The sequence below is a fragment of the Falco punctatus genome (genome assembly GCF_963210335.1).
Source record: "Falco punctatus genome assembly, contig: scaffold_197, whole genome shotgun sequence".
NCBI classification, from domain to species: domain Eukaryota; kingdom Metazoa; phylum Chordata; class Aves; order Falconiformes; family Falconidae; genus Falco; species Falco punctatus.
Window position 1 is genome coordinate 54,989 of NW_027660308.1, and position 22,470 is coordinate 77,458.

The 22,470-nt window shown below is 65.7% G+C and overlaps 3 protein-coding genes across 6 annotated transcripts; 1 reads left to right on the top strand and 2 right to left on the bottom strand.

Annotated features, from left to right (window-relative positions):
- Positions 1-1,620: 1,620 nt before the first annotated feature.
- Positions 1,621-4,673, top strand: MRPS24 (mitochondrial ribosomal protein S24; the record flags this gene model as incomplete). The annotated part of the gene is given in 5 exon segments (XM_080411326.1): positions 1,621-1,653; positions 2,535-2,559; positions 2,562-2,602; positions 3,003-3,114; positions 4,345-4,673. Coding segments are annotated over 5 exon segments (495 nt in total). The 3' UTR covers positions 4,629-4,673.
- Positions 4,674-4,800: 127 nt separating this feature from the next.
- On the bottom strand, positions 4,801-18,529 carry MXD1 (MAX dimerization protein 1). 4 transcript variants are annotated; one of them, XM_080411325.1, is made up of 6 exons: positions 17,997-18,529; positions 17,798-17,894; positions 13,496-13,525; positions 11,089-11,203; positions 7,759-8,079; positions 4,801-7,579 (listed from the first exon to the last, which is right to left on the bottom strand). In XM_080411325.1, exons 1-6 carry the CDS (start codon positions 18,178-18,180, stop codon positions 7,577-7,579), a joined length of 750 nt encoding a protein of 249 aa, XP_080267451.1. In that variant the 5' UTR covers positions 18,181-18,529; the 3' UTR covers positions 4,801-7,576. The 4 variants fall into 4 exon arrangements, with proteins under 4 accessions (XP_080267451.1, XP_080267449.1, XP_080267448.1 ...); XM_080411324.1 differs by lacking the exon at positions 4,801-7,579 and adding an exon at positions 10,178-10,337 and having other exon boundaries at positions 7,937-10,095; positions 17,997-18,517; XM_080411323.1 differs by lacking the exon at positions 4,801-7,579 and having other exon boundaries at positions 7,675-8,076; positions 17,997-18,525.
- An 887-nt stretch (positions 18,530-19,416) lies between these two features.
- On the bottom strand, positions 19,417-22,091 carry SNRNP27 (small nuclear ribonucleoprotein U4/U6.U5 subunit 27). The gene is made up of 6 exons (XM_080411314.1): positions 21,957-22,091; positions 21,221-21,335; positions 20,973-21,085; positions 20,747-20,826; positions 20,562-20,626; positions 19,417-19,938 (listed from the first exon to the last, which is right to left on the bottom strand). Exons 1-6 carry the CDS (start codon positions 21,991-21,993, stop codon positions 19,884-19,886), a joined length of 465 nt encoding a protein of 154 aa, XP_080267440.1. The 5' UTR covers positions 21,994-22,091; the 3' UTR covers positions 19,417-19,883.
- Between the last annotated feature and the right edge of the window lie 379 nt (positions 22,092-22,470).

Consider the following 22,470-nt stretch of genomic DNA (forward strand, 5'->3'; position numbering starts at 1 on the left):
GGGGGGTTGCACGGGGGGTTACACGGGGGTTTTGCACGGGGGCGTTGCACGGGGGTTTTGCACGGGGGGGTTTTGCACGGGGGCGTTGCACGGGGGCGTTGCACGGGGGTTTTGCACGGGGTGTTGCACGGGGGTTTTGCATGGGGGGTTGCACGGGGGGGTTACACGGGGGGGTTGCACGGGGTTTTGCACGGGGGTTTTGCACGGGGGGGTTGCACGGGGGGGGCGCTGCACGGGGAGTTTTGCACGGGGGCGTTACACTGGGGGGGTTGCACCGGTGGGAGGTTACACGGGGCTGTTGCACGGGGGGTTTGCACGCGGGTTTTGCACGGGGGGTTGCACGGGGGGGTTGCACGGGGGGGGTTGCACGGGGGGTTGCACGGGGGGAGGTTACACGGGGGTGTTGCACGGGGGGGGTTACACGGGGGGGTTGCAACGGGGGATTGCACGGGGGGATTGCACGGGGGGGGTTGCACGGGGGATTGCACGGGGGGGGGTTGCACGGGGGGGTTGCACGGGTGGGGGGGTTGCACGGGGGGTTGCACGGGGGGACGCTGCACGGGGTTTTGCACCGAGGGGCGTTACACCGGGGGGGCTGCACGGGGGGGTTGCACGGCGGGGGTTGCACCGGGCGGGCTGCACGGGGGTTTTGCACGGAGAGGTTGCACGGGGGATTGCACAAGGGGGAGGTTACACGGGGGGTGCTGCGCGGGGGGGGGTTGCACGAGGGGCGCTGCACGGGGGGGTTGCACGGAGCGGTTGCGCGGGGGGTTGCACGGGGGGAGGTTACACGGGGGGGGTTGCACGGGGGGGTTTGCATGGGGGGTTTGCACGGGGGCGCGCTGCACGGGGGTTTTGCACGGGGGGGGCGTTACACCGGGGGGGCTGCACGGCGGGGGTTGCACCGGGGGTGCTGCACGGGGGTGTTGCACGGAGGGGTTGCACGGGGGCGTTGCACGGGGTTTTGCACGGGGGCGTTGCACGGGGGCGTTGCACGGGGGTTTTGCACGGGGGCGTTGCACGGGGGGCGTTGCACGGGGGTTTTGCACGGGGGCGTTGCACGGGGGTTTTTGCACGGGGGGTTTTGCACGGGGGCGTTGCACGGGGGCGTTGCACGGGGGTTTTGCACGGGGGGTTTTGCACGGGGGCGTTTGCACGGGGGGCGTTTGCACGGGGCCGCCCCTCACCTGGCTGTCGGGGTCCCCTCGATGTCCCCGAGCGCCAGCGCCACCCCGCCCGCAGATGGGGCAGCATCGGGGGGCGGGGGGGCAGGGGGCAGGGGGCGCCCCCCCCCCCCCCGCGCTGCGCCCGCACCTCGGCACCCAGCGCCCACCAGCACCCACCAGCGCTCACCAATGCCATCCCAGCGCCCACCAGTGCCATCCCAGTGCCATCCCAGCACCCACCAGTGCCCACCAGTGCCATCCCAGTGCTCACCAGTTCCATCCCGGTGCCCACCGGTTCCATCCCAGTTCCCCCCCGCACACCCCAGTGCCCCCCAGTTCCCCCAGCACCGCTAGTGCCCCCCGGCCCCCAGCCCCCACCCCCAGCCCCGCCCCCTCCCCCTCCCCTCCCCCCGCGCCCTCCCGCCGCCAGGGGCCGCCCCTCCCCCCCGCCAAGATGGCGGCGATCGCGGCCGCCCGAGCGCTGCGGGTGAGGCCGGGCCGGGGCCGGGGGACACCGGGGGGCGGGGGCGGGGACACGGGGGTCTGCGGGCCTGGGAGTGCGGGCTGGGGGCACCGGGTGTAGGGACAACCGGGCATGGGGGCACTGGGGACTGGGGGTGGGGACACTGGGGACACTGGGGACACTGGGTGTGGGGAGCACTGGGGACACTGGGTCTGGGGACACTGGGGACACTGGGTGTGAGGGGCACTGGGTACAGGGGACACCGGGCATGGGGGGCACTGGGTATGGGGGGCACACTGGGGACACTGGGTGTGGGGACACTGGGGACACTGGGTGTGGGGAGCACTGGGTATAGGGGACACTGGTATGGGGGACACTGGGGACACTCCATACATGGGACACTGGGCATGGGGGACAACGGGGGACACTGGGTGTGGGGGGCATTGGTATAGGGGGACACTGGGTATGGGGGGCACTGGGGACACTGGGTGTAGGGACACTGGGGACACTGGTGTGTGGGGGACACTGGGTATAGGGGGGCACTGGGGGACACTGGGTATGGGGGGGACTGGGGACACTGGGTGTGAGGGGCACTGGGGACACTGGGTGTGGGGGGCACTGGGTATAGGGGGACACTGGGGACACTGGGTATGGGGACACTGTGTACAGGGGACACCGGGCATGGGGGGCACTGGGGACACTGGGTGTGGGGACATCGGGTGGGGGGGGGCACTGGGGATGCGGGTTCAGGGGACACCATGCATGGGGGGGGGCTTCGTCAGTGGCAGCTCCACTGCAGGGACAGCGGGCAGGGGGGCACAGGGCAGGGGGCACCCTGGGGACACTGGCTGCTGGGGGGTGCAGGGGACCCCCTGACGCTGCCCCTCGCCCCGTCACCCCGGCAGGCAGTGCCCCTCCCCCACCCCCGGCCCCCGCTGGCCGGAACCTCCACACCTCCCCCGCCTGCCTCAAGGTGAGCCAGGGGGCTGCCCCCAGCGCCCCCAAACCCCCTCCCCCCCCGACACCCCCTCCCCCCCTCTGACACCCCCCTCCCCCCCGACACCCCCTCCCCCCCTCTGACACCCCCTCCCCACCCCTGACACCCCCTCCCCCCCTCTGACACCCCCTCCCCCCCTCTGACACCCCCTCCCACCCCTGACACCCCCTCCCCCCCTCTGACACCCCCTCCCACCCCTGACACCCCCTTCCCCCCCTTTGACACCCCCTCCCCCCCCTGACACCCCCTTCCCCCCCTCTGACACCCCCTCCCCCCCTCTGACACCCCCTCCCACCCCTGACACCCCCTCCCCCCCTCTGACACCCCGTCCCCCCCTCTGACCGCCCCCCCCCCCCCCGACGCCCCCTCCCCACAGACGCGGGCAGCACGGGTGCGCGTGGGCAAAGGGGACAAGCTGGTGACCTACGAGCAGGCGCACCCGCCCCACTACATCGCCCACCGCAAGGGCTGGCTGTCCCTGCACACCGGTGGGTCACCCCACACCCCCGGCTGTGGGGGTGGGGACGTGTGGGGCGTGAGGGTGGGGTGAGGATGGGCTGTGGGGTGTTGTGGGACGGGGGCGTGTGGGGCACACGGGCCTTGTGGGGACAGGGAGCTGTGGGGCACGTGGGGTGTGGGGATGGGGACATGTGGGGCACATGGGCGTCGCAGGCACGGGGCACATGGGGCATGAGGGCACCGTGGGGCAGGAGGGCGCCGTGGGGCACGTGGGCATCGTGGGGCTGGGGATGTGGGGCACACGGGTGTCACAGGGATGGGGCACACGGGGCACGAGGGCATTGGGGGGCACCCGGTGTGGGGATGTGGGGCACACGGGTGTCACAGGGATGGGGCACACAGGGCACGAGGGCATTGGGGGGCACCCGGTGTGGGGATGTGGGGCACACGGGTGTTGCAGGGACGGGGCACATGGGGCACATGGGGCACACGGGGCTGGTGGCACATGGGGCAGGAGGGCACCGTGGGGCATGAGGGCGCCGTGGGGCATGTGGGCATCATGGGGCCGGGGATGTGGGGCACACGGGTGTCACAGGGATGGGGCACATGGGGCACATGGGGCTGGTGGCACATGGGGCAGGAGGGCGCTGTGGGGCACATGGGCATTGTGGGGCTGGGGACGTGGGGCCACATGGGTGTCACAGGGATGGGGCACATGGGGCACATGGGGCACACGGAGCTGGTGGCACATGGGGCATGAGGGCACCGTGGGGCACGTGGGCATCGTGGGGCCGGGGATGTGGGGCACACGGGTGTCACAGGGACGGGGCACATGGGGCACACAGGGCTGGTGGCACACGGGGCACGAGGGCGCCGTGGGGCACGTGGGCATCGTGGGGCTGGGGATGTGGGGCACACGGGTGTCACAGGGATGGGGCACATGGGGCACACGGGGCTGGTGGCACACGGGGCATGAGGGCACCGTGGGGCATGAGGGCGCCGTGGGGCACATGGGCATCATGGGGCCGGGGATGTGGGGCACACGGGTGTCACAGGGACGGGGCACATGGGGACAGGGCACAATGGGGCACGAGGGCATTGGGGGGCACCCGGTGTGGGGATGTGGGGCACATGGGTGTCACAGGGACGGGGCACATGGGGCACACGGGGCTGACGGCCCGCGGGGCGCGAGGGGGCCATGGGGCAGCGGGGGGCTGCGGTGGGGCTGGCGTCCCCATCGCGTGCGGCTGTGCCGGCAGGGAACGTGGCGGGCGAGGCGGGCGCGGCGGAGCGGACGCTGGAGGACGCCTTCCTGCGCCGCTTCCTCTACGGCACCTTCCCGGGCATGCTGGCGGACGCGGTGGTGCTGAAGCGCCGCGCCAACCTGCTGGTGGTCTGCGCGCTGCTGCTGCGGACGCTGCCCCCCGCCAAGCTGCACTTCCTGGGGGGCTACACCGAGACCCTCCTCGCCCACTTCTACAAGTGCCCCGTGCGCCTGGAGCTGCAGACGGTGCCCGCCAGGGTGCCCTACAAGTACCTCTAGCGTAATAAATAGAGTCTGGTCTAACAAAGTGGGGCGCCGCGCCCACCCCTCGCCTGTGGGGCTTGTGGGGGTGGGGGGTGGGTGGTGGGGGGGTGCGGCCCCGTGGGCACCGTGACGGGGGGACCCGGCCCGTGCACCCCAGGCGTGCTTGGTCCCACCGTGCCCGTGTGCCCCACCAGGCCCCGTCCCCACGGGTTCCTCGTGCCCCACGCGGTCCTTGTGCCCCACTAGGTCCTCTCCCCCCATGGCCCTTGTGCCCCAACAGGCCCTGTCCCCGTGGTGTCCTTGTGCCCCACATAGCGCTTGGGCCCCCCATGGCCCTTGTGCCCCACATGGCCCTTGTGCCCCATGGGGCCCATCCCCCCACGGCCGTTGTGCCCCCCATGGCCCTTGTGCCCCATGGGGCCCATCCCCCCACGGCCGTTGTGCCCCACATGGCCCTTGTGCCCCGCAGGGTCCTGTCCCCTCATGGCCCTTGTGCCCCATGGGGCCCGTCCTCCCATGGCCCTGTCCCCATGTGGCCCTTGTGCCTCACATGGCCCTGACGCCGTGTTGCCCTTGTGCCCCACGGGACTCCAGCCCTGGGGGGCCCAAGCGCCCTACATGTGGTTGTCCCCACAATGCCCGTGTGCCCCACATGGCCCTGTCCCTGTGGTGCCTCTGCCCCGTCCCTGTGGCATTCAGGTGCCCCACATGGCCCCATCCCCAGATGCCCACGTGCCCCACACATCCCTGTCCCACAGTGCCCACGGGCCTTGTCCCTACGATGCCCGTGTCCCTCGGGCATCCCTGTGCCCCACATGTCCCTGTCCCCATGGTGCCAGCACACCCCACGTGGCCCTGTCCCCACAGCACTCTTGTGCCCCACACGGCCCCGTTCCCACAGCACCTGTGCGACCCACATGTCCCTGTGATGCCCACATGCCCCACGGGGCCCTGTCCCCACAGCGCCCAGTGGCTTGTCCCCACCATCCTCTTGCACCCCACACGTCCCCATCCCTGCGTGCCCCACACATCCTGTCCCTGCCAGTCTCACGTCTGAGAAAACCAGTTTAAATACGAGAGCAGTCGGGGAGGGGCAGGAGGGCTCAGCCCTGCCTGGGGGCCGTGGCCTTGTCCTTGAAGTGGGGGTTGCTGAGGGCCAGCCCCCCACCCTGCCCCATGCCGGCTGCCGTGTCCCCCAGCGGTACCCGCAGGCTGGGTCCCGTGGGGACAGTGCCAGGCTGCCATCGTCCGTCCCCAGGAGATTGGAGGGTGCAGGATGGGGGATGGGGGGTGCGGGATACGGAGGGATGAGGGATGGCGGGTGCTGCTGGGAGGGGGATGCAGTGGGAAGGATGCAGGATGTGGGATGCGGGATGTGGGATGTGGGATTTGGGATGCGGGATGCTGCCTGGTGTCGGCGGGCACAGCGGGATGCGCTGCCCGCGGGGTGCGGGGCAGCTGCGGGGGTGCTGGTGGGGGCACGGGCCGAGGCTGCCTGCAAACCCCCCGGTGCCACAGAGGAGCTGCAGCTGCACCCAGGCTGGTCCTAAGGGGGGCCGATCCCTGGGCACTGGCCCCTCCTGCACCCCTTGCCAGGCGCTGAGCCACCGCAGCACCAGGGGCAGGACGGCCCCCCCCCCCCCCCCAACACGGGCACAGCAACACCCCCAAACCCAGAGCTCAACCTGCCCGGGGACCCTCAGCCGTGGGGCAAAACCCCCCCACGGGGCGGCTGGGGGGGCCCGGACCCCTCCGGACACAACGAGGTGTCTGCGCCGCTGGGCTCTGCCTTCCCGGGGGTCCCGGATCCCCCCCTCCGAGCGACGTCCCCGGGAGCCTCCCGCTCGCTTCCCGAGGCCGCGGCCGGCACACGCTTCCCTTTCATAATGAAATAATTTATTTTCTAACAGTGGGACAAGACAGCGGCACCCACGGACCCGGCCGAGGGCCTCGACAACGCAGACGTGCCAAACGGTTGTAAAAAGCACCACGGGCTGGGCCTGGCACGGGGTTCGGGATAACGACGTATTTACAGCGGGAACCGGAGGGCTGGGAACGGAACCGGGATTCTCCCACCTGCCGCTACCTGGCTCTCGGCTGCCCAAGGCGAAGCTGATGCTGGAGCGGGTTGGCTTCTTGGGAAGCAAAAAGAAGAAACGAGAGGGACAAAAAAAGATGGAAAAGTGCGAAGGAAGCACGTCAAAAAGGCAAAATCCCAACACTCGGCTGGCTCTGGTGCGGCGGCGCCGGGTGAATTAACGGGATGAAATGAACCTCGTGGCTTGGGCAGAGCGAGGACGTGGCGCTTCCCAGGGAGCAGGCGCGGAGCTGGGCTGCAGCAGCTTTTCTCCGGGAACGGGGCAGCATCCAGACCTGGGACCCGCTGCCAACGGGGCCAGGCGATGCCCAAAGCTCCGGCTGCACCGTGGGGCACGGGAGCAACGCGCCGGGGTGACCATCGGCTCCGGAGGGGTTTGGGCAGCTCCCTGTTCCCAGCAGCGCCCCGTTCTCTGCCAGCAGGTGGGTCCCGGCTCAGGGAGACAGGGATGGAGGTTCAGGATCTGCCTTCCGCAAGGAAAAAGAAAAAAAAAAAAAAAACCAGCCCAAAACTGCGTGGTTTGGCCTCGCGCCCGTCTGTGCAACGATCCGTCGTAAACGCGGGGTGCGCGAGCGGCTCCTCCCGCCCCCTTTTTTTAAAATCACAAGCTACAAAAATGTCCTTCCTGCATCTTATTTCTTAGGAATGCTGGTGGATCAGTGAATTCCAGGAAAAGGCTGGCACAGCCACCGGGCGCCTGGCGAGACCGAAAGGTGCCGCAGACGGTCCCGGCTGCTCCCCGGGAATCAGCCGCTGGGTTTCCAGCCCCATTCCAGGTTAGTGCATCGTTTCGGAGGGTTCCCGTTTCTCTTCGCCCTCAGGCTGGAGAGGAGCGCATCCCAACAGTGCAAAGGTCCGGTAATTATTACTTTGGGACAGAAAAAAAATAAAGGGGTGGGTGGGTAACCCCCCCCACGGCGTTTCACCAGCAGAAGGTGGTGGGTAACTCAAAAAGGCACGAGATTGAAAAAAGTAATAATTTATGCCGAGTGGAAACCTTAAACCTCGGTTTATCTAAGGAATAACCCAAACCCAACCGGTTTCTACCTCCCATCCAACCGCGACGGCGCGTCCTGATCCCGCCGTCGCCCTTCGCTGCTCACAGGCAGCAAGATCCGCGGCGCAGCTGGGATTCCCAAGCTGGTTTCTGGGAGAGGGTGCGGGAGGGCTTGAGGTGATGTTCCCCCTTTTTTTTCCCCCCTCTGCTTTTCCTCTTCTTGCCTTTTTTTTCCCCCCCCTCTTTTTGAAAGCGTGGGGGTTTGAGCTCCTGCGCCGAAGGCTGGCTGCTGCGCCTGGGGCGTACGGATGCTGAAGGTATCCAAACCACGGGTCAGTGCAAATCTGTCGGATGTTGGAAAATTCCAGCTGCTTAAAAAAAAAAAAACCAAACAGTAAATATCCCTTGTCGTTTTGATTTTTTCCTCTTAAAACCAGCACGGGCTAAAAAAGCCGAGACTGTGAAGGCTGCACTAGCGCCATCTCCCATCCTCTCACTTCTCAAAGGCTTCAAACCATCCAAAAATAGATTTAGGATTTAATAAAAAAAGAGAAAAAAAAAAAAAAAGAAAAAAAAAAAAGAGTTGAGTTTTATAGCGTTCGTTCGCTTGCACTTTGTGGAGCATCTCGGTGGCTTGCGGTGTTCCTTGGTGGGATCTGCGCAGAGCGCGGGACGCCCGGGTTTGTCTCCTGCCGCTCGGAAAAGCCCTCGGAGCACGAAGCGGCTCCTCGCCGGGTGCCGACAGGGATCGAGCGAGAGGTGGGAAAGACCTTTGACTGGCTTAAGGGGAAAAGAAACCTCTCCGTTAGCAGACCTCGATGTATCAAAGTTTCCAGAACATCTATAAAAGCAGAAAGTCGTAAGAACGTTATCTTCGGTCCATAGAAAAACAAATAAATACTATTTATAGCTCGGTGTTTGCCGTACATCTCCGTGTGCTCCCTGGTCGGGACCCCCACCCTCGGGCTGGGGGGGAAGGGCTCTGGCCCTTCCTTGGCGTGTTCGGGTTCGTCTCCCTCGGGTGGCGGCCGAAGTCCCCCGCGAGCCCGGTGCGTGCCCAGGGGGGGCTCAAGGTCCGTGGCGTCCCCTCGGGCGCCGCCAGCTGCCCCCCGCTCCCCCTCGTCGCCGGGTTATTGCTAAACTGCTGAATTGCTAAACGATGGATTCGAGGGGGGCCGGGCATCGCTTCTGTAAAACAGATGAGGCGTCATCTTTGTGTTTTGTGCTAAAGGGATGGAGATAATCTTTGTTCATCTCTCCGAGGTAGAAATAAATTGTCCCCGAGACAAGAAGCGTGGAAAGGAAATTCCAGGAGCGCTCGCCTGGAGCTGGGACGGTGCACAGGACACGGGATGGGGGCAGGGACTGTTTCGGATTTAGGCAGGACAGAAAACTTCCCAGACCGAAGGCGCCCAACCCGAGGCTCTGCCAGAGGGGTGACGATGCCAGCCGAGCCCCAGAGCATTCCCAAGCAGCGTCCTCGACGTCAGCCGTGCTCTGGCCATGGGAAGGTGGCAGAGCCAGGCTGGGCGTACGCCGCTGCGCTGCCGCCTGGGCTGTTTGGAGTTGGGTTATTTGGAGTTGGTGGAGACGTGTCCCAAGACACGCTGCCGCTGAGGCGCTCCGCCTGCCGACGCCAGCTCGCCTCTGCTCTCCCCCGGAGCTACACCGCGGCTCTGCCCTCACATCCTCACCCAACAACTCCGCCTCGGGGCCCTGCCACCCACTAACGGTGCAGAGCGTCGCGGGGAAAACGTGGAGTAGATCTGGGAACACGGGGCGGGAACAGCCTGGACCTGGGGGTCGCCGTTACTGCTGCGACGTTCTCAGGTGCTTCAAATTGTGGCTGGAATGTAACGGTCTGGCGGAGAGGGGTTCTGGGTGGGAGGAGGCCAGCGGAGATGAGCAGAGGCGAGCGGAGGCTAACAGAGGCCAGCGGAGACAAATGGAGGCCAGTGGAGGCCGGCAGAGGCCAGTGGAGGCAAGTGGAGGCCAGCGGAGGCGGCGAGCCCCGGGAAGCAGCTGGCCACCTGCCGCCCTGCGCCGTGTTTCGGGACGTCGGCAAAGCTCAGCTTCGTTTCGGTCGGCGGCGCGGGAAGATGTTTTACGCGCAGGAGAACATCGGGACGGGCTGGTGTGCTACCGGAGGAGATCCAGAAGGGAAACGGTGACGGGCGGAACGGCTACGGGAGCTGCATCTTATAAACCCGGGGAAGGCTTGTGACTGCTCTGCGGCTTCAGCCTCCCCACGCTGGCGCTGGAATAGCCCTCGTCGCTGCAGACGCTCTGCAGGCTCCCTCTCTCGTCCGAGTCGCTTGGGCTGCTGCTGCTCCAGTCGAGCTCCGTGGGCAGGTCATCTGTGCTCTCCACGTCCACGTCCATCTCCTCTGCAAGAGGCAGGGTCGGCGTTATGCCGGCCAGCCCCCTCCCCCACCGGCCCCGCGCTCCATCCCGAGCGCGTGGTCTCACCTCTATCCGAGTCGGAGCGCTCCGAAGAAACGGTGGATCCGATGCTGTCCATCCTCACCCTCTCTATCCCCAGCATCTCCAGCTGCCTTTTCAGGTGCCGCTGCTCCCGCTGCAGCTGGTCTATTTGGTGCACAGCTTTCCTGTCGTAGTCTTCCAGCTTCTGCAGAGCAGAGGGCCGGCGCTGAGCCCCCCGGCCTCCAGCCGCACGTCAAACATTGCCCGCCCTACCCAACACGCCCAACGCCAGCTACCGGGGGGTCCCGGCTCCCACATCGAGCGCACGAGTCGTGGACGCAATTTTTATCATCCCCCAAGCCAAGAGACCCCGGAGCAGGGCGCAGCGCCTGGGGTAGGAGCAGGATGGAACTGGCCCAGGGTGGCTGGAGAAGGCACGTGAGGGATGCTCCCCCTCGATGGTTTGTGTGACGGCCACGCTGGAGCCGCCCCCCCCCCCCTTATTTACGTATTTGCAGACTTTCTGATAACTAAAGAGCCGAACGCAGCCCGATGCCAGCGCCCTCCCGCTCATCTCCTGGCACATGGAGCTCAAAATGCACCCAGCGAGGTGCGTCGAAGGCTGAAGGGCACAAACCAAAGTACGAACTAGTCTAGAAGGGAAAGAAACCAGCAGCCGCGCTCCCGTCCTGCCCCCAGCTGCGTCCCTAAATCCTCTGGACACGGCGGCAGCGCAGGGCGCCGGGTGGGAATCGGGCTGTGGAGCACAAGGAGAATCGCACCGACTGGGGGAAGGGCGACACTGACCGCCCGCAGCACCACCCCCCACCCCTGTTTCCAACCCAACGCCCTGACCCGGCCGTGAGCATCATCCCGTCCAAGGATGCGGGCACCCCGGCAGCCCCACGGGGACACCCCCCAGGTTACGGCACCGCCGCAGCGGGCGGGGGGCTCACCTTGATGTGCAGTTTCGCTCTGGTTAGCAGGCTGAGGGTGGTGTGCCGGCTGGCCTCGGGCCCCAGCGGGACCAGCCCCTTCAGCTTCTCCAGACAGAGCCGCAGGTGGGCACGCCTGTGGGGAGACGGGGGGTGCTGAGCGCTCGGGTACCCGCTGCCCATGTCACCCCCTGCGCGGGGGTACGGGGGCAGGTGGCACCACGCGCCCTCCCACCCTCCGGTGGCTTCCGTACACCGGGGGAAAACTGCAGCTGGACAAAAGGATGTTTCTGAAAAGCTGGGTTCAGCTCCAGCCAACCCCACCAACCGAATCCTGCCGGTGCCTTTCGGGGTGCCGGCTGGCAGGGGGCTGCCAAAGACCTGGAATTTCGGGGTGAGGGTATCCCCTTTGGTCTTTCTCCTGCCAAAAAGCCTCGCCGCAGGAATGCCGTTCAGTCACCGCCGACGGCTGAAGCCATCTGGGCCGACACCACACGGCAAAGGCGGCGGCGCAGCCCTCGGGAGCGCTTCCCTTCCCTGTTTTTGGTAGGAACGAGCCGGTTTGGGATCCACCGCCCGGGCACACACAGCTCTGGCCCAAACAGAACCGGCTCCCCGAGGGAACGCCGGTGCTGAGCAGCACCACGCTCCTGGCCGGCGGCGCGCCGGGGGTCCCCACACCCGGGGTCTCCACACCCGACACCGGATTTTGGCTGTGTTAACACACAGGCTGATGCTTCACCGCCTGCGCGCCCCCGCCAAGGGAAACGCTGTCACCCCAGGGAAGTGCCTTTATCCGCCAACAGCCGAGACGCTCCCAGCACCGCTGGGTCCCCTCCACCGGCACTCCCGCCCCGGGATGTAGGTCACATTCTCGGGCATCGGTTGCAACACCCGCCTTTGAAATTCCCGACGGGCACAGGCAGCTGCGAAGCGGGATTTTGCAAGCACCCGCCTGTGCCGTGCGGGGGGTGCACGGGGGGAACGGGCACGTGCCTCCAGCACGGCCCTCCCAAAGCACCACGCAAACAAACGCGGGGTCTTTGCTTTTCGGGTAAATCCCAAACGGGCTCCAAGAGGAGTTTGGCAAATATTATTTTCCTGAGCAGGGGGAGGAAGCGCTGCTGGGAGCGGTGCAGACCCGTCCCACCGTGCCGCGCTGGCTTCCAAGCGATGGGCTGCGAGATCTCCGGACAAGGAACCAGCCCCGCCGAATCCTCGGCTACTTCTGCTAAAAAAACCCAACTGAACCTTGTCACGCTGGCTGTTCACACCAGAAAAAACAATGGAAAAAGCCAGCCCGCTCCGGGTGGTGGGGTGTGGGGGGGAGCGCCCAGCCACTTTCTGGATTGCACAACGTCCGAGCGGGGCTCTCCACATCAAAGTGGGGGTGCAGCGTGGATAAAAGCACCTTTCTGCCACACTTCACCCAGCTGAACTGCTGCCACACCTAAAAAAACCCAAGAAATCCCACTGGCTCATAATAACAGAAGAAAAAAAACCCGTCAGAGGACTCATTTCCCCGGTGGGCGAAGGACCTTCCCAGGCTCCGTCAGCCATCCTGCCCCGCACCCAGCCCCGCGGCTCCTCCTGCCAGAAGCCGGAAAACTTTGGTCCAGGCCAGGACTGACCAGCTCGCCCGCCCCAGGGCAGGACTGAGGCTTCTCCAGGGAGAAGCGAGGGGCGAAGGGGGGTGGAGGCTCCGTCCTCCACCCTGCTGCACCGGAGGGGCGGAAAAGACAGAGCATTTACCGCACGCGCTTGCGCAACGCCGCCGACACATTTCGACACGGCTCTGGTCTAAACCAAGAGGCACGCGAGGTGAGCCCAAAGTAACCAAATGTTGATTTTCTCAAGTCTTTTCAAAAGAGGAATAAACCTCTCCGGCCTTTTCTAACCTGTGTCGCTCGGGACACGGGCAGTTCTGCCCCTTAAAGACACAAAGCGACGGGGCTCACGCCCCTGCATGGTACGGCAGGTCGGAGCGGCGTCCGAGCACGCCACGGGAGCCGCCTGCTGAGGGCACGAAGCTCTTGTTCCGCCGGACGACACGGCTCTGCCACAAGTAATCCCAGAGACGTGGAGGTGCAGCTCGTGGCCCTACGTTCCGCTGGGGATTGCCCTGGGAATGGGGAGGGGGCTGGGAATACCCCCTAGCAAGCCAGGAGGTGGGATGGTGGGAGCCACGCTGCTCCGGGGCTCACCAGCGAGGAGAGAAATATTCCCACCTCCTCGTCGCACAGCTGCTCCGGCAGCCCAGGAAAGGGAACGCTTCAAACCTGAGCAGCATCGGGTACCTCCTCAGTGTCCACGTTATCCAGCCATCCCATCCCTGCCCTGCCGGCCCCACCTCAGCATCCCCTCGGCTCCCAGCCCCGGGAAAGCAGCGATCCACCCCGGCGCGGCTCCGTGAGCCTCCAGCGCTCACCTGTTCTTCTCCATCTCATTGTGCGTTGACCTGGAAAAACCCAAAAGAACAAGTTACTAACTCCTCCATCTCACTAATCAGGATTAACACGCGGGCTTTAGCAAACATTCCCCGGAAAAGCTGCTAATCCCAAGGGCTTTCAGAGCCACGCAGTGCCCCGGCAGCGGTGAAAACAGCGGGAGGGATGCAGACAGCTCGGCGCAATGGAGGAATTGCCAGAGAAATGGCAATAAAAGGGCCAGTAAAACTGTAAGATGGGATTTGAACGCGGCGAGGCTCAAGAGTTAGAGCCGGGACCGGGACCGAGCAGCTGCCTCAGTGCCACGATGCAAGTCGGTGCGCGGGACGGGCTGGGGAGGCTCCCGGTGCAGAAGGGGAAGGGCAGCCCGGAGCGGGCAGGGGGCACCGGGAGAGAAGCTGCCCCATCCCAGCACAAACCTGCAACAGCCTCGGCCGCGCAGAGAGAGGGTTTTGGGCAGCGCGGGCGCCCTGGAGCACGGGGGGTTTAAAGCGTTTTTTAAGACTTCTTGCACAAGAAAGGCAGAGAAAGCAAGAGCAGCATCTGCAATTCCCGGCACGTGGGGCGAGGAGATGGAGCCCATCGGTGCCACCTCGGGGAAAGCTGGCGGCTCTGTGACGCCCGCGCAGCGTCCGAGCCATCGCGCCCCGTGCCGGGAGCCCAGGCCAGCTCGGAAGACACCGGCCACACGTGACGGTGACCGGGAGCTCCCAGCGCCTCGATGGCTCCTGGGCAGCTGCGCGGACGCTCCTGCCCGGCCACTCGCCTGCCTGGCGGCTCGCCCCGTTCTGAGAGACGAGGTGCAAGGGGGAGATCCCCCGCGCCCAACAACCGACGGGAGATGCCAAATACCACGCCAGAGCCCAGGAGGTTGTTCCATCCACCCACAAATTCCCCTGAAGCTCCTCATTTTGACAAAGCTCCGCAAAGGCAGAAAACACGAGCTACTACTAATTTTCTCTCCGTCAAACCTCAGGACAGCTACACGAGGCCACGCTGCCGGCGTCACCGGGACTGACGCTCAGGGAAGAGCCGCTTCCCTGCCCACGCTCCCTACAGCTCCAGAGGCCACCTACTCCGATTCAGGAAAAACGTCGTTATGTGCCTGAAAACTTAAAGACGTGAAAAACACACCAGTTTTTCACACAGGATGCCAACCTGGAAGCCCGCGCTGGCTCTGGGAGCGCTGCTTTGCCCCAGGCCCTGATGGCAGAGGGAGAAGGAGGGATGCCACCGGCGCACCGGCCAGAGACACTCGCCGTGGTGGTCTTTGCTTCAGCAGCAGCGTTTCGTGGTGGATCACCGTGGGGGAAGCATCGCTGCCCTCCTGCCTTTCTAATGGGACTCATCCCAGCCGCGCTCCTTAGGTTCCCGACGGCATTCCGTCCCAGCCGAGATGCTCCCCGGGAACGGCGAGCAATCCCGAGCACAGCAGCGCCAAACAGCCGGGGAGGACTCGGGTCTCGGCTCCCGCGGGATGATCCCTCCATTAAACTTTTCTCCGGCTAAAAGTCCCGCACGTCACACCGAGCCCTCCGCCCCCGCCAGGCACTGGGCTGCAGTGGGCCCGAGCTCCTCCGCGGTCGCAGATAAACCCAACGCTTCTCGAGCATCGACAGGGATGAAGGCTCCCATCACCACTATGTGTTTATCAAAACCAGTTCGCTCCCTCTTGCGCCTTTGCCTCAGAATCCTTCTTAGCACGGGGGCTGCTTTGTTTGTTTGTATCTATAATCACTAATATTGATAAAAAGGCTCCTTAGCTGATGGATTTTAATTCTGGGTGAAAGGGGACAGGGGATCAGAGGGGGCCCAAGGGCACTGCAGCCTCACCCCGGGTGGGCAGCCCACCTCGCTGCGGGCCCCCGGAGCCGCTGGTGGCGCCTCCCCCCACCTGAACCCTCGCCATCAGCCCAGCGCTTCAGCTGAGCACCAGCACCGCCTGCGAGACGCCGCCGTTTCTCCTGCAAACCACAGCAAGCGCCGGGTAACACACGCGCTGCAGCTGCCCCTTGTCTTTTTAATACAACACGGACCCTCGTCCTGCTGTTGCCATTCGCCTGTGGCAAAGGACGAGCCCCACACCCTCGGAAAGGAAATTTGAAGCGGTGTGCAGGTGCGACCCACCAATTCACTTGGAGCCTGTTTGAGGAGGGACCTCACCTGCCTCCTGCTCCGCTAACGGGAGCCTGCTGGCCCCGGCACCCCGCACGGGGAGTGAGACGGGAACGCCCCGTGAACCAGTGAGACACCAGGAATCAGGGTGGGAACAGAACCGGCAGGGCGTTCCGGGCGGTATCTGCTGCGAGGGCAGCTATCAAAGGGCAGCTGTCGCCGCGTCACGCTGACGAGTTTGCTCCCAACCAGAAAAACGTGACATATCTGGTGACATCGCCGTGTCGCTCCTCCCTGGGCAAACAGCCCAAAGCAGGGCAGCCAGGCGGGAAGCGCTCGGCCGCCCTGACGTGTCGGGGGGAACATGCTCAGGCTTCGCTCTGCCCGACGCGGTGGCTCTCGGAGCCGTTTCTGGGGGCTGGGCGTGCACGTCCCGGTGCAGGGGCGGCACTCCGGAGCCTGCCCTCCGGAAAGCCAGCTGGTACCGGCACCTCAGCGAGGACACAAGTAATTTTTAACATCATTAAAGCAACTGAACAAACCACAACGGGCACTGGAAAGGAAGAAGAAGTCAGCACGGCGACTCCGGTTCGCAGTGGCTCCGAGGTGGCTGTTCCCGTTGTACAAACCAGGAGAGCGAGCAAATAAAATGAGACACGAGAGCGTTAAGCAATTAATCCACAGCTCTGGGAGGTGTAATTAAATACTCTCTAAAACCCACACAAACCCCAGGCTGGTGGGACTCCCTCCTGCAGAACAACGTAACTGCTCAGAGCCAACTTCAGCTGGGACTAAAGGGATTTCCGGATTCCCGGGAACCAGCTGCGTGTTTAGCATCAGCAGGGAATAACCTGAGTTGAGGCTCTGGATGGATTTTGGGGATGATAACGAAGAAATTTCCTTTTTTCAAAGGAAAGCAGCACTAGGTGACTTCATCTAAGCGTTGAACAACCCCCCCGCGCTCGGCCAAAAGCGTATTAGAAGAATCTCGCGTTCCTTCGGGAGAATCCCGGCAGACCGAGAGCAGTTTCACTCCCCGAGCCTTGGCTGCGCGTGCCCGAAACGAAAAGTCCAACTTCCACGTTCCCCCCCCGCGACGCCCCCGCCGTGCCTGCAGGCCGCACGCCTCGGGCAGGAGGATTCCCCCCACGCCTCGCCGGGATGTGCCGGTGGGATCCCGGCCCGGCGGGTGTGCGTCAGTCTGAATTGGGGGTGGGGGGTGCCGACAGGAGCCTCTTGGGGGGGGGGGTGAGGAGGAAAGGGGGGGGGGGGGCTGTGGGGCTGGAGCCTGAGCCCTCCCCGTGACAGCGGGGTCCCCCCCAGCCCCGCCAGGTGCCCGGTGACAGTGGGGTCCCCCAGCCCAGCCACATGCCCCATGATGGTGGGACTGTAATGGGCTTGGCCACCTGGTGACAGCAGGACCTCGCTGTACCCCAGGCACCCGGTGACAGCGGGGTCCCCTGGCCCGGCCACACGCCCTGTGACAGCAGGAGCGCACCAGGCTCTGTCACCTGGTGACAGGAGGGTTCCCCAGCCCAGCCAGGTGCTCCGTGACAGCAGGACCTCACCGGGCTCGGCAACCTGGTTACAGCGGGTCCCCACCGTGCCCCTGGCACCCGGTGACAGGAGTGTCCCCCGGCCCAGCCACATGCCTGGTGACAGCGGGACCTCACGGGGCTCGGCCACCCAGTGACAGGCGGGTCCCCCCCAGCCCGACCCGGTGTGCCATGACAGTGGGACCTCGCAGTGCCCTGGCACCCGGTGACAGCAGGGTCCCTCAGCCTGGCCACACGCCCTGTGACGGTGGGACCTCACCGGGCTCAGCCACCCGGTGACAGTGGGACCTCACCGTGCCCCCGCACCCGGTGACAGCGGGGTCCCCCCCAGCCTGGCCACACGCCCGGTGGCAGCGAGACCTCACCGTCCCCCACCTCCTGGTGACACCTCGGCTGGGCCACCCGCCCGGTGACGACGAGCCTGGTGCCAGTCCGTCCCCTCCACGCCAGGTGGACCCGGCGACATCTCCCTCCGCCAGGCGGGCCCGGTGACAGCCCCCCCCACGCCAGGCGGGCCCCGGGCAGCCCCGAGCCCCCTCCCGCCCAGCCCGGGGCGTGGGGGCCAGGCCCAAGCTCCGTTACCGTCCCCCCCCCGCCGGTGCTGGCCGTTACCTGCTGCCGCCGCCGCCCCTCCTGGCCTTGGCGCGGCGCCGCAGGGCGCCCCCGGCCCGCCCGCCGGGCAGCAGCGAGGCGTACCCGTGCTCGGCTTCTGCGGAAACACAACAGCGGGGGGGCCGTCAGCGCCGGGCCCGGGGCGGGGGGCGGCCCCGGGCCGGGGGGGGGGGGGGGGCGGGCGGGGGACAGGCGGTACCTCGCTCCCGCCGCTCCAGGTACTCGGCCGCCTCCAGCAGCAGCTGGATGCTGAGGCCGCCGCAAGCCGCCATGGCGCGCCGGGCCGGGCCGGGCCGGGCCGGGCCGGGCCGGGAACGGCGGCGTGGGTCCGCCTCCGGCCGCTCCGCCAGGCCCCTGCCACCCCGCCCCCCGCCGCCTCTCATTGGGCGTCGCCCCCCCACCGCCGTCGCTCATTGGAGGAAGGCGGTAGGAGGCCCAGCCCAACACGCGGCGGAGGGTGGAGGCCGTGCTGGAGACCACGCCCCCCGCGCGGCGCTATTGGCTGAGAGCGCCACGCTCTCCTGCCGTTAGCCACGCCACGCCCCCGCCCCGGCCCCGAGCGGCGGCACGGCCCTTCCCCAGCGCCCGCCCCGCCGCGCCCCTCGCCCTGACTCACTTCCTGCCCGGGCAGCCAATGGCGGGGCGGGGAGTGCAAAGGGGGCGGGGCGCCGGCTCCAGCTGGCAACGTGAGCCGGGCGGGGCGGGGGGCCGGGGACCCCCCCGGGGCTGAGACATCCCCCCCGGGCACCCCCCTCCGGGCTGGGACCCTCCACTCCGGGGCAGAGACCCCCCCGAGCACCCTCCGCCCGGCTGGGACCCCCACCCCGGGGCTGGGACCCCCTGGATACCCCTCGCCGGGACAAGGACCCCCACCCCGGGGCTGGGACCCCCTGGATACCCCTCGCCGGGACAAGGACCCCCACCCCGGGGCTGGGACCCCCTGGATACCCCTCGCCGGGACAAGGACCCCCACCCTGGAATAAGGACTGCCACCACAGGGCAGAGACACCCCCCCCGGGGCACTCCCACTACGGGCTGAAACCCCCACCCCAGGGCAGAGACCCCCCCCGCAGGCTGGGACCCCCCACTCCAGGGCAGAGACCCCTTGGGCACCGCCCCCCAGTCAGGGCAGGGAGCACCTAGGGCCCCCCCATTCCCCAAGACAGGGCCCCCTCGCATCAGGAATCAGTCAGGGTCCCCCTCAAGCAAGGCCCACCCCCTCAGCAGGACCCAGACCCCCCTACCAGGGTAAACAAGGCCCAAAGCCCCCCCGCCTCCAACTGGGAGCACCCCAGTGCAGCGCTCCATATCCCACAGCCCCCCCGGGGGCACCTGTCCCCCTCTAGACAGCAGGTGACAAGGGGAGCCCCCCTGGCCCCTTCCCTCCCCAAACCCACAGCTGGGGCAGGGGGTGAACCAGCCCCCACTTGTGACCCCAGGGCTTCCCTCAGCCTCCCCCGCCCCACTGAGTCTGGTGTTAATTAGCAAAAGCCTTCCTTAATTAACAAGGAAGTCAAGAGGCCAATGGAACACCCTGCTGTTAGAAAACACCCAGCCAGGCCGCCAAAAAAACCAGCAAAAAAAGCGGGTTTTGCAATAAAAAGGCCCCAAACAGGGGGTGGTGCGGCCATGCGCAGTTTAATTTAATTGTATAAATTTGTATGTATCTGTGTGACGGGGGAATTGAAGCGTTTTGGGGCGTAAGGTCCCTGCGTCACAACAAAACAACCAGCCAGGGGTCTGCCTTCCTCGCCCATGCTCCAGTCTGGGATTGTAAAAGGAAAAATATGGGGGGTGGGGGGTGTTACTGTAATGGGGAAATGCCACGTCGGAAAACAACAGGAAAAATACAACGAAATCCCAGCAAGGAACAAACCACAAGGGATACTGTAAAAAATAAAATAAAATAACAAAAGTACTCTGGGAAACGGTGACTCGTACCCGCTGTGGCTGCGGGGCAGGGCGAGCGCCACGGGATTCGTTGGGAATAAGCCCAATTCCTCCGAAGTCCAGTCTCTGAGCCACCCGCGTGTGCAGGGAAGTGCAATCCTCCTCGGCGGGTGGTTCTCCCACAATGAGCCCAGCATCAAGCGATGAAATCCAGGGGTCTGTTGAATCCTCCTTTTCTGTTCATGTACTGCCTGTGGGCAGGGAGATGGCACTGGTGTCAGCACCAGCCTCCCCCCCGGGGCTCCCAGCTCTAAAGAAATCCACACAAAACCACCCAAGGGAAGCCAATTCCTTGCAGATTTGCATGGACACAGGCAGGAAACCTCCGGGCAAGGCGGCGCTGGATCCTTTGAGGGCCCTGGCACTTGCCAGACCAGCACCCGGCAAAGTGAAGGCTGGCGGTGCTGCAAGGCTGTACACTCGGCTTCCCCACAAAAAGGAAACAAAATTGACATATGGGGGTGGGGTTGGTTGGTTTTTTGGTAAACCAAAGAAACAGGCAAACTGTGCTGCTTGGGCATGGCTGCTGCTCCCACTCCGCTCAGGCCGCACCCAGCACATCCTGCCTGCAACCAGCTCCTTCGCAACTCACCTCTGCTTTCGCCATTTCCAAGAGAAACCAGCGGCCTCTCACCTCTGTTTGACACTAAAAACCGCAAACTTCACTCTTTCCTGAAGGCCCGAGAAGCCGGATCACCCCCTTGCATCACCCAGAGGCAGCAGCTTCAGCGTGCAGCCACGGAGTTTCCTCCGCGCTGCGTTACCTCATTAAAGAAATTCTCTTTCTATCAGAAAATAAAGGCTGGGCACAAACCTGTATTTCCTCTTCTGGGACACGTTGATGGCATACGCATTCGCAGCGCCGTCCACCTTCTTCCCCTGAAAGACATGAAGAAGAAAGGTCCCAATATTCGGCATCTTGGCCCCAAAAAGGGCACGGCAACACTGCCAAGCCTGGAGGAGGCAGCTGCAGGCTCCACCGCACTGATCTGCACTCACTTTTGTCGTGTCGAAAGAGGCAAAGCCCATCATTTTCATCATCTCAATTTCCTCTTCTGTCTTGCCCTGCAAATCTTCCTCTGCCAAGGCAACAAAATACGAGAGTTTAGCAAATGCAGCCGTGGGGGTTCAACAAAATCATTTTAAATAAGTAGCCAGGCATCCCCCAACCCAACCCAAGCAAGGAACCTGGGACGTATTTAACAAGGAAAATCCACCCCCTCACCCGTGATCTGACGCTCTTTGCCTTTGGAGTCCTTTATCTCCTTCTTCTCTTCATCCCGCCTCTCCTTCACCCGCGGCGGGGAAGAGGAGCTGGATCGGTGCCGTCTCGGTGACCTGGCATTGCAAACACAGGCGGGTTTGTGACTCCCCGGCTCTGTTTCACAGCATTAACGAGTTCCCGCCGCCCCTGTACCTCACCCGGGCTCCCTGTCTCGTCCCCACCCCGGCGCTGGCGTCTCTGCCCCTCACCTGGACCGTCTGCGGTGCGGGGAGCGAGAGCGGCTCCTCCTCCTGTCCCGGGACCGGGACCGCTCCCGGCGCCTCTTCTCCCTCTCCCGGGAGGTGGACCGCGAACGCCTGCGCTCTGCATGGAGAAAGGCAGCGCTCCATTTAGCTTCTGCTTCCTCACGTCTCTCCCCCTGCGCCGCCCGCTTGACAAACACAATCCCGTCGACGCTGCGACAGTTTCCAAGCAGAGAGAGACCCCGTAACGGCACCCCCGCCCGCCACCCGCCTGGCCCCTCTGCCCGCGGCTGGGCTCGCAGGCCTCCACCAGCACCCACAGAGGTGGGATGAGCAGCAGGCAAAGCCCCTCACCCAGGAGCGGGGTGACCGACCTGTGGGCAGATCGCTCCCCAGAAAGCTGAGGTGCCTGCAGGGGGACGGGAGGCGGCGTGCGGGGGGAGCGGGAGGAACGGAGCCTCTGCTCGCCCGGAGCGAAGAGCCGAGACCTCGCCACCGCCCCCCGCCCTGGAGGGAGCTCGTCCCTCGCCCAAGGTTGGGGTCAACGCCAGGGACCCCCGCGCTCCCCGCCCCGGGCCTGGCTGCTCCGCCTCCCCCAAGGGGCCCGGATCCTTCTCCCGCCTCAGCGCGGCCCCGTCCCGCCGGGGCCGCATCCGCCCCTCAGCGCGGGAGCGACCCCCAGGAGCGACCCCCCGGCCTCCCCCGACCCCCCTCCCAGCTCCCGCCCCCCGCCCCCCCTTACCGCGCCGCGGCGGCGACCGGGAGCGGCTGCGGCCCATGGCCGCCCCTCAGCGCCCCCACTTCCGGCCCCGCGGCCCCGCACTTCCGGCCCGGCGGCCCCGCACTTCCGGCCCGGCGCTCCCCCCGCCCCCGGCGCCCCTGCGCTTTGGTTCCGCAGCCATCGCGGTCCGGGAGTGCGGTCCTCGGGGCGGACGGGCGGCTGGGCTCCCCCCGGCCGGAGCCGGGGCTGCGGGACCAGAGCCCGGCTCCAGCCCCAACCCCGGCCCCGGCCCCGGCCCCGGCCTTGGGCCCTGACCCCAGCCCTGTCATCAAAATCGAGAATAATCCCCTTAACACCAATGTAGCCCCTATAATGGCTCCAGTCCCAGCTCCGTCCCCACCCCCATTCCTAGTCTTGGGCCCTGACACCGGCCCCAGTCCCAGGCCTGTGGCCAAAATCGGGAATAACCCCCTTGACACCAAGGTAGCCCTTACAATGGCGCCAGCTCCAGCCCCATCCCTGGCCCCAGGCCCAC